General features: G+C 42.2%; 1 protein-coding gene across 1 annotated transcript; it reads left to right on the forward strand.

The window, feature by feature from the left end:
• Positions 1 to 5,746: 5,746 nt before the first annotated feature.
• On the forward strand, positions 5,747 to 12,927 carry ak4 (adenylate kinase 4). Its single transcript, XM_080546251.1, has 6 exons — positions 5,747 to 5,886; positions 6,325 to 6,500; positions 7,916 to 8,035; positions 9,161 to 9,333; positions 9,720 to 9,838; positions 11,206 to 12,927. The coding sequence occupies exons 2-6, from the start codon at positions 6,359 to 6,361 to the stop codon at positions 11,330 to 11,332; spliced, it is 681 nt and encodes a 226-aa protein (XP_080402377.1). The 5' UTR covers positions 5,747 to 5,886; positions 6,325 to 6,358; the 3' UTR covers positions 11,333 to 12,927.
• Positions 12,928 to 16,448: the final 3,521 nt, after the last annotated feature.

Genomic DNA, 16,448 nt, shown 5'->3' on the forward strand with positions numbered 1-16,448 from the left:
GCGACCCTATTCCCGAAAATAGTGTAACAGCAAAGCTCTGTACACGCACGCTGATTGGTGCTTCCGTCCGTCAGTCAGAGGGAGCAGGAGTCTCTGCTGAAGTGGGTGGGTACAGCTCCAATTCGTGACGTTAGAATTATAAGGTTCTATCTCCATTTTTGTCAAAATTTAGTTTTTTACATAATCTGATCCATTAGGTGTTTATTAATGCCTGTGTGGTGTTATTTTTTAAATGTTGACATTTTTGAGTTAGTAATTAATAAAATACAAAGGTTCCATCTCACAGAACATAATGGAATGTAAAAACGTTGACGCTCAATATCTCTGAACTACCCTAAACGGAGATAGAACCCTATAATTCTAACATCACGAATTGTGTGTGTGTGTGTGTGTGTGTGTGTGTGTGTGTGTGTGTGTGTGTGTGTGTGTGTGTGTGTGTGTGTGTGTGTGTGTGTGTGTGTGTGTGTGTGTGTGTGTGTGTGTTATAAGCATTTTAATGTTAGGTGACTTAAAATAACTTCTCGACATTTCTGGATTTGATGGCTCATGTTTTTCTTCGTATTGTCCATAGACATCCCTACGGTATCTTCTACTGCAAAAAGAGACCTCGGTCTCAGTGTGTCTCCCAGGGTGAATAAAGATTGCAAAACAAAATATGACCAAAAACCCTCCCATATTTATTTCAGATTTAGTTTGTCAAGTAATGGGCATTCAGTGGCATAATAACTGAGATGTCATTGTCACTAGTGTAGGTCTCATGTTAACCATGACATCATTATTCAGTGGGTGCAGGATGCCAAGAACACATTAATGTTTGTGGTGTTTTCTCTTCAAAAGGGGTACTCAAGACGTCAATATTATTGTACTGAGAGTGAAAGTATTTTAATATATAATTTACAACACATTGTTAACTAAATCGATTCCTTCCATCTGTTACAGTAAGATCACTTACCTACAGTTTTTGCTCAAAAATCCATCAGTTGTGTGTCGGTTACAGGAAACATTGATTGTCCTTTAAGAGGAAATCCCCGCCACAATCCTGTTTGTAATTTGACCATGTCAATCATCAGCCTTCAATGCATCGCCCTCTCTTTATTCAAATGTTGATCATTGGGTAGGATAATTGGTCATTTTGCCCCCATAACATTTCCTGTCTTAATGTTATTATTAAATTACTGCTCAGTCCAACACAATGGAAAATAACATCTTTGTAAGTGTCACGTGGAAGAAACAAACGCAAAAGTTCCTAAAGATGGAAAACGGGAGGTTAATTGTTTTGAAGGGAGGGACTTCCCGTGCCATGTTTGATAGATCACCAACTGCATTACTTCCCAGAAACTGTGGGTAGGTAGACATTTCCTAATAACGTTTGTAGTCACTGAAGTGTTTTTAATAATCTCAATGGCTGTGCCATGTCATTGTGCCCGCTCCATCTGCGTGTAATACACATGCGTGTCTCCCAAACCCATAATGGCTTTGCAACAGTAAGATTATGGAATCTCTTTTAATGAGTATCTTATTTCTATTAAATATAAATCTCTTCGGCCTTATTTCTATTAAATACGTTTTTGATTAGATAGTGCATGGTGATTTTCTTACTTAGTTTGTGTTGGTTGCATCTGCATTCGTTGTTGTGGAATTAATTGAACACATTGTCACGTAAGATGTACATGGATCACTCAAGATAAACTTAAGTGTGTATTAATATTGAATGTCGTGAGTCAGAGAGAGACACGTACAGGCACAGAGGGGAGAGATGGGGGGAGAGAGAGTAAGAAAAGATAATGACATGACCTTTACATTATCTGTGAGGGGATTTCCGCATTGGCTCTGAGTATGTCTGAAACATGTTAACGACAGGTGCAAAACAAAACTCTGTACTTGTGTACTAAGAGTCTCATTGGGATTCATTTAATGACTTATGCCATTATTACTAATTCAAAACCAAAAAAATATTGACAAATCACAATCTCTATTATATACATTTATTATCTTGTCACAAATGGCTTTCAATGTATGTTTTGTTTTCAATGTTTTGTCGGTATGTTTTTAATGCCTTCCATTTAAGATTTCTTCTTAAGAAACACATTTTGAATCAAATACATTATAGAAATCTGGTAATTAACCATATCAAACAGTAACCACACACCTCGAGCATAGTGTAACTTTATTTACATTTGCAAAACAATTATAGAAAATGATCACTAATTATGTCTAAAATGCCATAATACAGCAGTGTATTCTCCCTCATTTTATAAAGTAATACAAGAGAAACATTTAACATTTTCGTTAAATGAAATGAGCATCCTATTTAAATAGCATGCAAATATAATATCCTTACAACATACTCAGAATGTGAATTACCTAAACAAATCATGGATTTATTTTCAAACAATAGTTTCAATAACAAAAACTACCTGAAAATTATCAAAATCAGTATCTTCTTTATGGTTTTAGCAAACAGTGAATATGTAATTTTCGGACAAACAAAGCACAAAAAACACTTTACCAAGATCTCACTTAATCCTCTGGTCCACTAAGCAGTCGCAGTTCCCTTTATTCACCACACGGTGGATCAGGCGTGTCAAGGTGGCAGCCATCCTTCAGTTATCACAGTACTGTACCTTTAAGATGGACAGCATCAGCACTGTGATAACTGGACCAGGGCAGCCAGTCAGGTCTAGGTGCCAAGAAGGAGCCCAGTAGCTCTGTCTGAGTTCCAGCACCGCCATGCTACTCAACACACCCAGGATGACAGAGCGTTAACACACCCATCTTCAGGATGCCAGGGCGGGCCAGTCAGGAGAGGACTGGGGGCAACGATATCCTCACACTGTTACATTGCCAATGGGACCGTGCCAACAAACCATGCTATAAATAGGGGGATTTTACATTTTACTCATGGTTTGAATGTTTTTAAAGATGCACTCTATAAGATGTACTAGCAAATGGTGGTCCTTCAAAAAATGAAAAGTAAATAACTGAGGTAATACATCCTGTGACAATTGAAAATGCATATACACTTGTCTTCAATTATATTAGCTAGCTATAATCTGTAGTGCTCAAGGAATAATTTTTCAGCATTACTTTTCTAAACATGATATAATGATATCAATCGATTGAGCTGGTTATCGAGAGTAGGCTACGAACCTTCTAGAATTTGAACTTTTTAATGGTGTTATTCGAACAGCATAATGTATACCAACCACAGAGCTGACGTCAGACTTGTTATGATTCTTGGGACCTGCTTGAGGCTCCGCCCTCCTGCTCGAGGCTCCGCCCTCAGCGCGGGAAGCTTCTCCAGACTCCTCCCCCTGCCTCTGTCCGCCCCTCGGCGCTCTCATGTCAACAACTTGATTAGCTGTTTCTGTCTGATATCACAGGACCAAACAAGCACTTGCCAAAAAACTCAAACCTTTCAAAAAATAAACATCTGCGCAACGTTGAGACAAAGGTTAAATCGAGAAAATAAATTGCTTACGTAAATTAAAACTGAATATAAAACTCACCATAGACAATAATACTGTAGCCTTCAAATAGCCCAGACGTCCTAGACCCCCACCAGCTGGTACCACATTTACATACTTGTTATGAAAACACTGGATCGTCATAGATAGACAAAGAAAAACAAAGCACGTCTTCGAGAATTTCAATTAGGCTATTCAGCTACTGAATTCCATGTTTTCAAAGCTTGTTGCTGTTTTCTATAGTCTGTAATTAAAACAAGAGTACAGATATCAAAACATCGTTGTAAATAGTCCGCAATCGTATTCAAAATAATAAAACTATACTTCTGTTTTGATAACTCTACAGTTCCATAACAACACGTCAAAGAGCATGTTATTGAGTCTTATTATTGTGCAGCCAAACGCTAACGCCCCAGCCCTGCACACACCCCTTTCTAGGTAAAAACAAATACCCTGTCGTCCAAGGATCCGAATTAACAACAACAATTCTTCTTAATTTTCGGTCGCAGTTCAATATCTGACTAACAGTAGCATTACTTACTTGCAATTTTCGCGTTTCATTCCCGTGTTGACATGAATATTTTTAAGTGACGCAGCAAGACCACATCGAACAACGTGATTGTCGCCATTTTTTGTTGTCATTGAAATCTCTCAGCCATGTGACAAAATAATAATACAAAAAAAGGCTTCCGGGTCTCGACGCACAACTATTTAAGTAAAAATGTTCATCTTTCAAGTTACTTCTCTTCGTTTGATGAATTTAGCAGGTCCCATTGACTGAAGACGGGAACGGGCTGCGCGCAGCATTTGACAGCTTTAGGACGCTGCCGCCTCCGTATGGCTTTGCAACAAGTACATTCACATTCCTGGGTGCGCAAATGTTGCGTTGCGCGGAATGACAGTGCCGCTGCGCGCTTGCTAGGCAGATGATGGCCAGACATCCGAAATGAGATAGTCCATTGCACCCGTCTCTGTTGTCAACAAGTGCTTGCATTTGAGTTTTTTTTTTCTCAAATACAGACAGCAGGGAAACTTTATTGGCTACTGAGGAGGAGGATGGACCTAATTATTACCATCAATGACTAGCTACATTATTATCATCCTACTATCCTAGTGTCTACCTTTAACACGTGCAAATTAATAACTAGGCCTAACTAGTATGCTACTAATAGACTCATTATAGAACATCAATATGGATCGAGCAAAAATGTAATGTATTATTGGGAAATTAGGACAAGATGCAAAACGTGTACACTGTGCAGTGCAGACCTTCAGGCCTAGATAACATTAACAATATGACAATTTAGTGCCTTTGGATCAGGTTTCGATGATATTGTTGTTTAATATCAATGCCAATTCAGTCTTGTTTCCCAGTGTCTAAAGGACCTGTCCAAGACCCAAAGTGTCATAGGGTTGCTACAATAGCCTTAATGCCATTGCCATACATAGGTATGCAATTCATATAGGTAGGCTGCATATCGTGAGCTTAGAATTATAAGGTTCTATCTCCGTTTAGGGTAGTTCAGAGATATTGAGCGTCAACGTTTTTACATTCCATTATGTTTTGTGAGATGGAACCTTTGTATTTGACGAGTTACTAACTCAAAAATGTCAACATTTAAAAAAATAACACCACACAGGCATTAATAGACACCGAATGGATCAGATTATGTAAAAAACTCAATTTTGACAAAAATTGAGATAGAACCTTAATTCTAACGTCACGATATTCTACCCAACATCGTGCGTGCTAATCCTGTTATTAGGACAAACGAGGCAGACACTCAGGCGTAAAGTGTCATTGTTTTTGTAGAAACAGACACCACGGCCTACACACAACGGTGTTTTTAGCCTTCAGCTTTAGTCTTTACTTATTCATCATTATGGCAAAATTCAGCCAAGTAGGCTTACTCAAATTTCAACGCCTCTTGCTCCAAAACCCCCCAGTCACAAAAGAAAACTACAGTGACCACATTCCCAAGCGTAGTTGCTGCGCACAAGCCGTCCGCATTGTTCAGGATGATGTATTTGCGGAACCTAGGATGGTAGGGGATGGTAAGGGCAATACCGCTACCTGATTGGTTGGGGAAGCACTCGTGAAGAGCCCCCTCATTGGCTGGCGAGACTCTCCAGCCAATGAGGGGGCTCATCACGAGTGCTTCGCCAACCAATCAGGTAGCGGTATTGCCCTGCCTTCCCCTACCATCCTAGGCTCCGCAAATTCGCGTCAGGGAGGCGTTGAGACATAGGGCGTTGTGGCGGCTCCTCCTCCATTCATTCGCCGAGAAAAAGCCTTTCTTAAAGACGCAGCCCAGCAAGTGTTCCTTTGGAGCAGAAATAAAACCCTTCTGGCTGCTCTGAGTCAATCTGTGGTTTTGAGCATCTAGACAGTTTTGCAGGATATACGCAGAAATCGGAGGTGAGCATAATATTCTTGAAAAGCTACCTTCCATAGCCTACTCAGATGTCCCGCCGCTGTGTTTTATCAGTCTTTCTGATATCAAAATCCTCAACTTCCCTTAATTCGGAAACATCGGAAACATTGATAACTGATTGAATGGGGGACTCTCAAACTATTTTTGCACTGTTTTGTAAATAGCTACAGCATAATGACCAACTAACGAACACTAAAAGACTTAGCAAGTAAGTGGAAGAAAATAAATAAAAGGACTAGTGTGGCTGTCCGCTGTCCAACCATGTCACTCCTGCATGAATCGTGCAGAAAGTAACTGCAGTAACACCATAGGGTGCACAATTGCGCACACAACGGGAGACAATGCAAGAGGCTTCGGCTATTGTTTGTAATATTACAATGAATGCACATACTCAGCTCCAATCTTTTTATTTTGTCTCCTAGATTGATTCCGTGTGCCAGGCATTTCGCAGTGGAAATGGCCAAATTGTTCCGAGCCGTGATCATGGGTCCACCAGGGTCAGGGAAGGGGACCATATCCGAGAGAATTGCGCAAAGCTTTGGCCTGCAACATCTGTCCAGTGGTGACTTTCTGCGGGAGAACATTGCGTCAAATACAGGTAGCCTATTCTTAAAAGTAATTACCGTTATTGATCTATTTACTCTTTCTAGGGGACACCTGGCCCCAAATGGCCTTGACAATATTAGTACAAATGCGCATGATTTATGTGGTCATTAAAAAAAATGTTATTAAAAATTAATAAAAACAACAACAATAATAATAATATAGTTTTGTTATGGTTTTATTTGTATTCGTATTATTGGACAGTTAAAAGTTTTAGCATTAGCAAAACAGTTCAGAGAGGTGGAGTCGCTTCCATGTTGGCACCATGTCAAACTGTAACAGTGACGTTGCTCCGCTCAGGAAACTCCAAAACCAAAATGCTTTCATGTTTCAGGGCCAACAACTGCGCTGTCTGATAACACTTTAACTATCCATAATGTTTACAAATGTGCCAGTCATTACCAGCGACTTCTCTCATGAGTTTCACGTACGGTTGTATTGCTACAGTAGTACAACGTTTATGAGAATAACGGATTGCATTATTTATGAGAATTATAACGGATTGCATTATTTATGCATGTCAGGTGTACGTTACTTCAGCTAATTACCATATTAGTGCTGATTTAGTGCTCATTTTCATCACTGATGTGTTTAACTCCTCTGCGTGGAGCTGAAAAGATTCTAATGAGTGCCAAGCTCTTTACCCCTCTAATGAAATTTGATTTCTGCAGTGGGGCAAGTAAAACAGAAACATGTGTGCATGGTTGCAATTATGGTGCAGCTTAAAAACCGTGCCTAACCCCACAGGGTTTTCAAGACTTGCTTTTACGGACTTAAATGTCACTGTCGTATGAACACATGCTGCTACATGTAAGACACAACTTTATTTGCCCATGTTCATGCCACTAAAATGACATTCACACAACCCCGGATTAGTTGCTGGCGAATACAATGGCATGAATTAATTATTGATAACTCTGGTTGAGAGGTGTCATATGTCTAACAATGATGGTTATGTGTCTGCCAGTGAAGAAGCCTGGGCAAATGTGTAATCTGGTGTCAGTCTGGGAATTCCTGGGTGTGTTTGTTAAGAACAACTCTTCTGTCCGTCCTTCCCCCCCCCTCCTCTCTACCTCTGTCTTTCTCTCTCTCCCTTAATTTCTCTCTGAGACTATGTATACTGAAAAATGGATGCACTCACTGCAATGTAAATCACTTTGGATAAAAGCGTCAGCTAAACGGGTAGTTATGCGTCTGCTCTGAAGAAACCAGGGCGAATGTGTAATCTGGTGTTAAAGTCACACTTGGCATTCCTGGGTGTGTTTGTTAAGAACCACTCTTCTGTCTATCCCCCTCTCTCTCTCTTTTTCTCTCCCTCCCTCCCTGCCTTCCCCTCTCTCTCTATATCTCCCTTTCTCTCTCTCCCTTCCTCCCTCCCTCTCTCCCTCCCTCCCTTCCTCTCTGTCTCAGAGGCTGGTGTTTTGGCTAAGACTTACATAAAGAAAGGGCTGCTGGTGCCGGACCATGTCATGACCCGTCTACTACTGCCCAGGTTGGAGGAGATGACTCGCCACAGCTGGCTGCTGGATGGTAAGAAACAGGGGAGACTGGCTGAGGTAGAACCAGGGGAGGCTGGCTGAGGAATCGTAAGCAGGGCTCATTGTAATGCATTCAATGGCATGAGAAAGACAGACAGGGAGTTCTGGGTGATTTGGTTGTGGTGCAGCTGAGTCACTCAGTATCTGTGGTAAGACAATGGCCTGGAGAGCGTTCACCATATGGCAGACAAGGAGAGCCGTTGATCAGAGGAGGCTTTCTGTCAACAGGAGAAAAAACGTGACCTGACCAGAGAGATCGATTTCACTGTTAAACATCGCCACCTAACCTAAGATCACATGTCAAACATTGACTGGAAACATTGCCTGACCCAGAAACAAGCTGAAACAAACGGCTCCAGTAGAAACAAGCTGAAACAAGCTGGTCCAGCAATGGGATAAGATTTGTAAACAGTAGTGCAGTTTTACAATCGGAAATCTGCACTAAGCCAGTCACACAACCAGTTTATAGGTACCTTAGAGAGAGTCTGTGTTAGATAAATAAGGGTTCATTCTGAGGATTGGCACCACAAACAAATAAGGGTGTCGCGTGTGTTGTGTACACAAACACGTATGACCTCTTCCTGGTGTTTTGATGCTTTATATTATGATGTCATATCAATAATACACTCACATTTTTGCTAGTCCTATAAACAATACACTCACTTTTTAGTGTAGTATGATATTCTCTCTCTCTCTCTCTCTCTCTCTCTCTCTCTCTCTCTCTCTCTCTCTCTCTCTCTCTCTCTCTCTCACACACACACACACACACACACGGGACTGTGGCTCAGGATGTAGAGCCGGCGTCTAATGATCGCAAGGTCGAACCCCGGCTGGCCACCTGTCGAGGTGTTCTTGGGCAAGACACTGAACGCCAAATTGCTCCCAATGAGCGGGCCGGCGCCTTGCATGGTAGCTTGCGGCCATTGGTGTGTGAATGTGTGTGTGAATTTGTGAATTAGAGGCCATTGTAAAGCGCTTTGGAATAAGGCGCTATATAAGTCAGTCCATTTTACACACACACGCACACACACACACACACACACACACACACACACACACATTCACCCACACACTCCCTGGTCCTCTGTCTCAGCACCATCTGGGCCTATCTCCCCAGGGTTCCCCCGTACCCTGGCCCAAGCCAAGGCCCTCGACAGTTTGTGTGAGCTAGACGTGGTCATCTCCCTGAACATCCCCTTTGAGACACTGAAGGACAGACTGAGTGACAGGTGGGTCCACCCACCCAGTGGGAGAGTCTACAACATGGAATACAACCCTCCGCGTGTGAAGGTGAGGAAACAGGGAAAGACTGACGGGACTTTTCTGACCAGCATCCCATTGATTGACAGCATGACGAGGTCAAAACCTAAAATGGACGTCATACTTGGCCCTAAACCTGAACCTTAACGGGAAAAAAAGTGTCTGTGTGTGTGTAGGTGCGCGCACGGGAATGCTTGTGTGTCCTGAGAAAACATGATACACTAGCCAGCACAGGAGACTGTCCGATTCTAATATTTGTTGTTTCCTTTATCCTTATGATTTGTGACTGGACTGTTTGCGAGTTGATTGTTTCCATGGTACAGTAGCTGGGTTAACTAAAGTTGTGTACCGTGGAACTGGGTTGAGACCCCTGCTGTCACTGGAATCCCCTCCTTCCTGTGTTGTTTTCCCTTCAGGGCAGGGATGACATCAGCGGCGAGCCGCTGATCCAGCATGACGATGACAAACCAGAGGCCCTAGTGGCCAGACTGAGGCACTACAAGGACGTGGCCAAGCCTGTCATAAACATGTACAAGTGAGTCCACACCATTGATGATATGTATGTATATGTTACGGTACATGTGGGAAGACGGTACATGTGGGAAAAATAGGGTTAGGGTTAGGTGCTAGGGTTAAGGTTAAGGTTAGGGGTAGGGTTCGTGTTAGGGTTAGGGTTAGACATGCCAGCATGTACCAAGTCGACGTAGCACCTAACCCTAACCCTAGTTTTCCCACATGTACCGTAACATATATATTGGGACACTCAACTTTCAATGGATACCAATGAGACATGGTGGGTGGTGCAGCCCACCCTGGAAACACCTGGTCCACCACACTTCACTGCCTCATTTTTTAAATGCCTTCTATATAGCCGTGGCCGTTTCTGGTCGAGTCTAGACTAGTCTTGTGTAGTCAGCCTGTCATTGTGCAATGCCCTATGTGAATTACATCAGTTCATAAGATCATGAATGATGATCATAAGTATACTCCAACCACAGAATGTAAACATAGATGGAGACACTGACACTCTAAGATAGAACAGACTTCATTGTGTTTTTCATAGTGTTTTTTTCTCTCTCTCTCTCTCTCTCTCTCTCTCTCTCTCTCTCTCTCTCTCTCTCTCTCTCTCTCTCGCTCTCTGTGAAATGTTAGGAGGTTTTTAGAAGGAGAGTGAAGGGAGGGTCATGCACGGCCAGTGGAGGTGTGTGTGTGTAAACAGGGGCACTGGGAGTGGGAAAACAGAGAGGCGGAGAGGTGCTCAAGGGTCACAAAGAAATGTGACAGCAGTTGGTGAAAGCGGGACCAAGTCGGTAACCAATCAAAATGTACAGAATAAAAGGCTGACTTGTTCCTGCTTTCACCAGCTGCTGTCACAAATAAGATGAATGAATTCTGATCAAATGAATGATTCATATACTCTTATGATATTAATTAATTGTATTGAGACAACTTGTTCATTTTGAGGGAAGGGGGCATTATCGAAGTTACCCAAATGAAAGTTAATAGCAAAGTACATTTGCCAAAAATATACAAATCTAAGATCCATTCATTGCATAATGCAGAGTACGTAGTTGAGAGTGTACAAAGATACAGTTTCTTGTTGTTGAGCTGGAAGCAAGTCTCCTGGGTAAGGATTCCTTGTGAAAAAAAACAATGACACTGGTTATAGCCCTGACAGTCATTCATTACTGTATAACTACTTTAAGTAATTACAGTAATTGACATGGCCAGCTTGTATGTCCATGTATAATGTTTGTGTGTGTGTGTGTGTGTGTGTGTGTGTGTGTGTGTGTGTGTGTGTGTGTGTGTGTGTATGTATGTACGTGTGTGCGTGTGTGTGAATCTCTTAATGATCCATCCACACCAGTCAGTCACCCTGATGCTTGTTGTGTTACTCCCCAGGGCCAAGGGCATCCTGCACACCTTCTCAGGCACAGAGACTGACAGGATCTGGCCTTACATCAGCTCCCTCCTCAGCACCAAGATCCCCTCGCTCCAGCCAGACGACCAACGTGTCCCACTGCCCTGAGAGACCTCTCTCTGTGGGGAGGAGGGCAGAGGGGAAGTGGAAGGAAGGACAGGCCATGCACAGGAGCGCCCCCTAATGGTAGTCCTCTAGTACCTTTGTGGATGCTCCATAGAGTTATATAACTAGAGAAGGCACATGTTAGGTATATAACTCTATGATATGCACAATGCAGGCTTTTTAAAGCTAGGAGTCAATGCAGGCAGCTGCATGGGGATGTTATATCCACACTGATAGTCAGGTAATATGCCAATCAAGCATTAGTTGTTGTGAACATTAGATGAGCAGCTAGAAATCTAGATTCTTTTTAGGATATTTTGTTTTGAGCCTATTGTCTTTGCTGTCATCTCAGTGCTGAAATTGTTTTGCACACGCGAGCACACACACACACACACACACACACATGCATGCATGCACCCGTACACACACACACTCTTCACTCTTGCCCTGGAGGGCAGCAATGTGTGAAGGGTTTTGTCCCATGACGTCTGATTCAAGCGATTAACTAGTTATGAAGACCACGGCTATCTGATTCGAGTGTGTTCATGTTGGGCTGGGACAAAAGCCTCCACATGTTATGGTCCTCTAAGACTAAGAGTTGAGGACCCTAACATAGTGGAGGCTGGTGTAGGTAGAAATCGGAGGACAGGCTAATGTTAATGGCTGGAATGAGGAATCCCATGCCATGCGTTTCAATGAGCCTGTCCTCTGATTTCTACCTCCGCCAGCCTTCACTGGTTGAATGTTACCTTAAATACTGTTACATTCCAATACTTCAAAAGGAATGAGTTTATATTTTTCCCTTTCCCAGCGGTACTTACGCAATTGTTGATTACTGTAAAACATTTCTTGCTTTTGAGCTGTTACTAGAAAGTTTAGTTTGTGTTGATCTTGCAATGTGGTGTACTTTTTTGAGTTTCATGAAATGAAGAATTTAATCTCTGTCAAGCTGTTGGGTAATCAGTGTAAATGTTTATGTGTTTTTTGTTCAATTTAAAAATGATTTGTAAGTTGCTGACTTTGTTTTTAGTGGGCTAATGCTTATAATGATTTCTTTTGCCCAAAATATACAAAGATGATAGATTATGGTCTATAAATCATATTGCTGTAAATGGGACCAAAGATTTTGATATGGTGATTTCTAAGATAATACTCATAAGAGGCTTTTTTTATGACATGTTGGAAAGTTATGATAATCTTTAACAATCAACAACTAGACATTTGAATGGCTGTATCTTAAAAGGGATGGATTGGATGTGTGTAAGATGTTGAAGATGTTGAAGATGTTGAAGATCCAATATGGCAGTCACATTCTCTCTCACATGTCATGAGTGCAAATGCTAACTGGGATGCTTGGACCGGCCCGACTCTGACATCATGGGTTAGCCTAAGAGTAAGGGTAAGGGTTAGGGTTAGAGTTAGGTTTAGGGTAGGATCGTACCAAGGATCCCACTTAGCATCTACTGTTAAATGAGTGAGGTGGCCCTGAAAGCCTTTATTCAACTGTACATGGCCACACACCTCTGTTGTGCAATACCACACAGTGAATGTTTTCTGTGCTTGTCACATTCCTGTCCAAACATGCCACAGTCCAAAAACAAAATAAACATATTTTCTCAGAGTTCTCACTCGGGTTGCTTTCCATCTCAGGGTCAAACAACAAGGTGGAGGTTCCATCATGACTGCTATGTATGACTGAAGCAGAGTTTGAAGTCAGGTCTACATGCATGCGCAAAGTCAAACTTCCTAAGCCTAAGCATTACCTTGGGGGAGCGAACACGTCTTCAATGGTCAGGCAGGGCATCCCAGTCGTAACATTTGATCCCTCTGATCTCTGTTTTACAAGCACCATCCTTACTGAATGACCCTCGTTCACAACGTGTTACTTATTGGTTTCTACCAGGTGGTGTGAGTTAGGCTGCATTTAAGTGCTTCTCTGAACTTGGACTTTTCCGACTCTGCAACTTGTGTACCTCTGAGATTTCGGAGTTTCTCACTTGAAACTATACTACCCTGTGTGTATGTGCCTGTGTGTATTTGTGCGTGCATGCATGCGTGTGTGTGTGTGTGTGTGTGTGTGTGTGTGTGTGATGTTGTCATGAACAACACTGAACACTAGGGAGGTGTTTCTGAATACACTCTCTTTTAATTCCCCACCCTATGCTCTAAATCCCATGTGTATTCCAAATATGGTGGAACTCCCATATCCCAGGGATTACAGAACAGGAATGAGTTCTTAATGGCCTCCCGTTCACTACATTTGAGATATCCTACCCATACAAATCATTTATATTTAACATGAAACAGGATGCTTATGGTGGTACCTAGAAGAAACACTTCTCATGTCAGATATCCAGCCCGCTATCACCTGGGTTGGGTTGGGTACCAAACACATGAATGCACAGATACCAAGTACCCCCCTATTTTTGATCAGATACACTAACATACTAAAATACCATTATCTAGTTAGTACACAGCTGTATGAGGGGAGGGAATGGGGGAGGGGGGAGTGTAGCATCAACACTTTTCTCTCTGCAGATGTGATCGAGGTGATTTTCAATTCATTCAGTCCAGTCCATGACTCCTTCCCAGGTTTTTCCCCGTATGATTTTATTGGTACACCCAAGTCGTGATCTACTGTGTAGCATTCAAACGCGTTAAAAATGCGCAATGTTTTACAGTATAGATGAATATGCATTCTGAATAAGCTTGTGCGCGGATTGATGCGTCTTATCCACAGCATGGCGAGATCAGCGAATTGTCGTTTCATGTGACGCGCCGCGCATGAAATAAAAGGTGATGATGATATTATGGTGATGTCGTAGCCATTCAGTTGTAGTAATCTAGCCAACCCAGAAGCTGACAGTCACACCGTGTACAACAATTTATAGGGCTTGGGGGATAGGACGTATCGGTTTGACCTTTGACTGGCGGCGAATGACAAATCAAAGGTTGGCATTTCTCCGGCAGCTGGGGTCCTAGCCTCACACACAGCTGAGATCGGCGCTCCAGAGATAATGACAGAAAGCGCACTGAAAGGTATGATATTAAAAATAATATAAATGTTTGTTTTGAATGGAGATATCAATATGACTACCTTGGGCTGGAGCATCGTAATGTGTATTGTGTGTCTCCCCCTTGGGATTTGAATATTACATAAGGATCCGTTACCCCTCCTGTTTATCCCTATGTAGATGTATTTGCATGCACTTGAGCCATCTGTATAATGTCGCCTACCTGCGTTTTAACATCCCAATGTCATCGACTCGTCATCGAGTGTTTATTTTCTATTTGGTCAGTGAAAGTGGTTTACCCTGTCTGCAGGCCTCTTATCTTTAATCGAGTATTTGGTCTAATGATGGGAGAACATAGCCCGCTCATCCCGTGGAATAATATGACGTGAAACAGCACTTGTCCTGTTGATGCTCTGTCCTTTCTGGATACATGTGTTGATTATGAGCCAAAACGTGTAGGCTACTCATTTGAAATAATATTATTATATATCAATATATATATATGATATGGATCATTCTGCATTAACCGCACCTAATGCAAAATGACGTGGGATACAGGCTAAACATGGGATAAATCATAAGGCTATTTTGATTAATCGAAATGAATGACAATTCTATAATATACCTATTTTGCTGACAGTTGTTGATATTTCACCCTCATTCTAACAGAATCGTCAACATGCGTAGGTTTGTGTTCTAACAGTGTCACACTACCGGAGCCGATTCACCTTTTAACGCTGAATGCGTGTTTATCGGAGGTTGGCAAAAGGGACCTAGAAAAACAGATATTTCAATAAATCAAACAAATACCATCTAATTGTTGTCCTTCTGAAATGAATCGTCAAGTTTAAATTGAAAGCAAATTGGTTTTTGCTGAGCCAGAATTCAAGGAAAATCCCTTGCATCATCCAAGACAGGCGCTGTGTCGCTGTGGTGTGGCAGAGTCGTCCCTCACACTGTCCTTGTGCAGCACAGTCACATCACATCACACGTCCGTTTTCCGTTTCCTGACCAGCAATACCGTTCTATCGGACGATGACACGACGTTATCGATGCCAGAGCCTTGTTTTGAAGGCAATTAATGCTCTGATAGAGACCGGGGTGGCTTAGACCAGGACCGTTATCTGCCAGCAACCAGTGTAGATGTGATAGCTTAACATTTGATCATGTATATGGCCATAATTGAGAGAAATTGACCTCTTACATTAGGCCTAATGCATTTTATGAATAAGTATAGATGATGATATATTCTTGATGCCATATTTAACTTACTGGTTTACACACACTATATAGGCCTATGGACAAACGTATTGGGACACCCGAATATGAATATCACACCTATAATATGTGCTTGTTGAACTTCTCATTCCAAAACCGGAATGGAGTTGGTCCCACCGTTGCTGCTACAACAGCTTCCACTCTTCTGGGAAGACTATCTACTACATTTTAGAATATGGTTGCAGAGATTTGCTCTCATTCAGCCACAAGAGCATTAATGAGGTCGGGCGCTGATGTTGGGCGAGAAGGACTGGCTCTCAGTCGGCGTTCCAATTCATCCCAAAGGTGTTCAAGGTCAGAGCTCTCTGTGCAGGCCAGTCAAAGTTTCCCAGACCAAACTCGGCAAACCCTGTCATTATGGACCTCACTTTGTGTTTGGGGGCATTGTCATGCTGAAACAGGAAAGGGCCTTCCCCAAACTGTTGCCACAAAGTTGGAAGCATACAATTGTCTAGAATCGCATTGTATGCTGTGGCATTAAGATTTCCCTTCACTGGAACTAAGGGGCCTAGCCCAAACCATGAAAACAGCCCCACATCGTGTCCACATACATTTGTGCGTATAGTGTACCTGTCCTTTCTAAGGATAATACAGAATCTCAATTCATTCATCCATGTCCATGCATTTGAAATAACAGCTGCATGGACAATACTATACACAGCTCAAGTCATTTACTATCTGTCGGTCAGTGAACCCTATCTAGCACATTCCAGGGCCTTAATCCAACACACACACACACACACATGCGCACACACACACACACACACACACACACACACACACACACACAGACACACACACACACACACACACACACACACAGGCAT

This window comes from Nansenia antarctica, assembly GCF_963989245.1.
Source record: "Nansenia antarctica genome assembly, chromosome: 1".
Lineage (NCBI taxonomy): Eukaryota > Metazoa > Chordata > Actinopteri > Argentiniformes > Microstomatidae > Nansenia > Nansenia antarctica.

Bases quoted from the DNA above. Each gene is read 5' to 3' on its own strand.
- ak4 (XM_080546251.1), top strand. From the start codon at position 6,359: ATGGCCAAATTGTTCCGAGCCGTGATCATGGGTCCACCAGGGTCAGGG. The intron at 6,501-7,915 runs GTAGCCTATTCT...TCTCTGTCTCAG, and splicing joins GAACATTGCGTCAAATACAG to AGGCTGGTGTTTTGGCTAAG. The intron at 9,334-9,719 runs GTGAGGAAACAG...TTTTCCCTTCAG, and splicing joins ACAACCCTCCGCGTGTGAAG to GGCAGGGATGACATCAGCGG.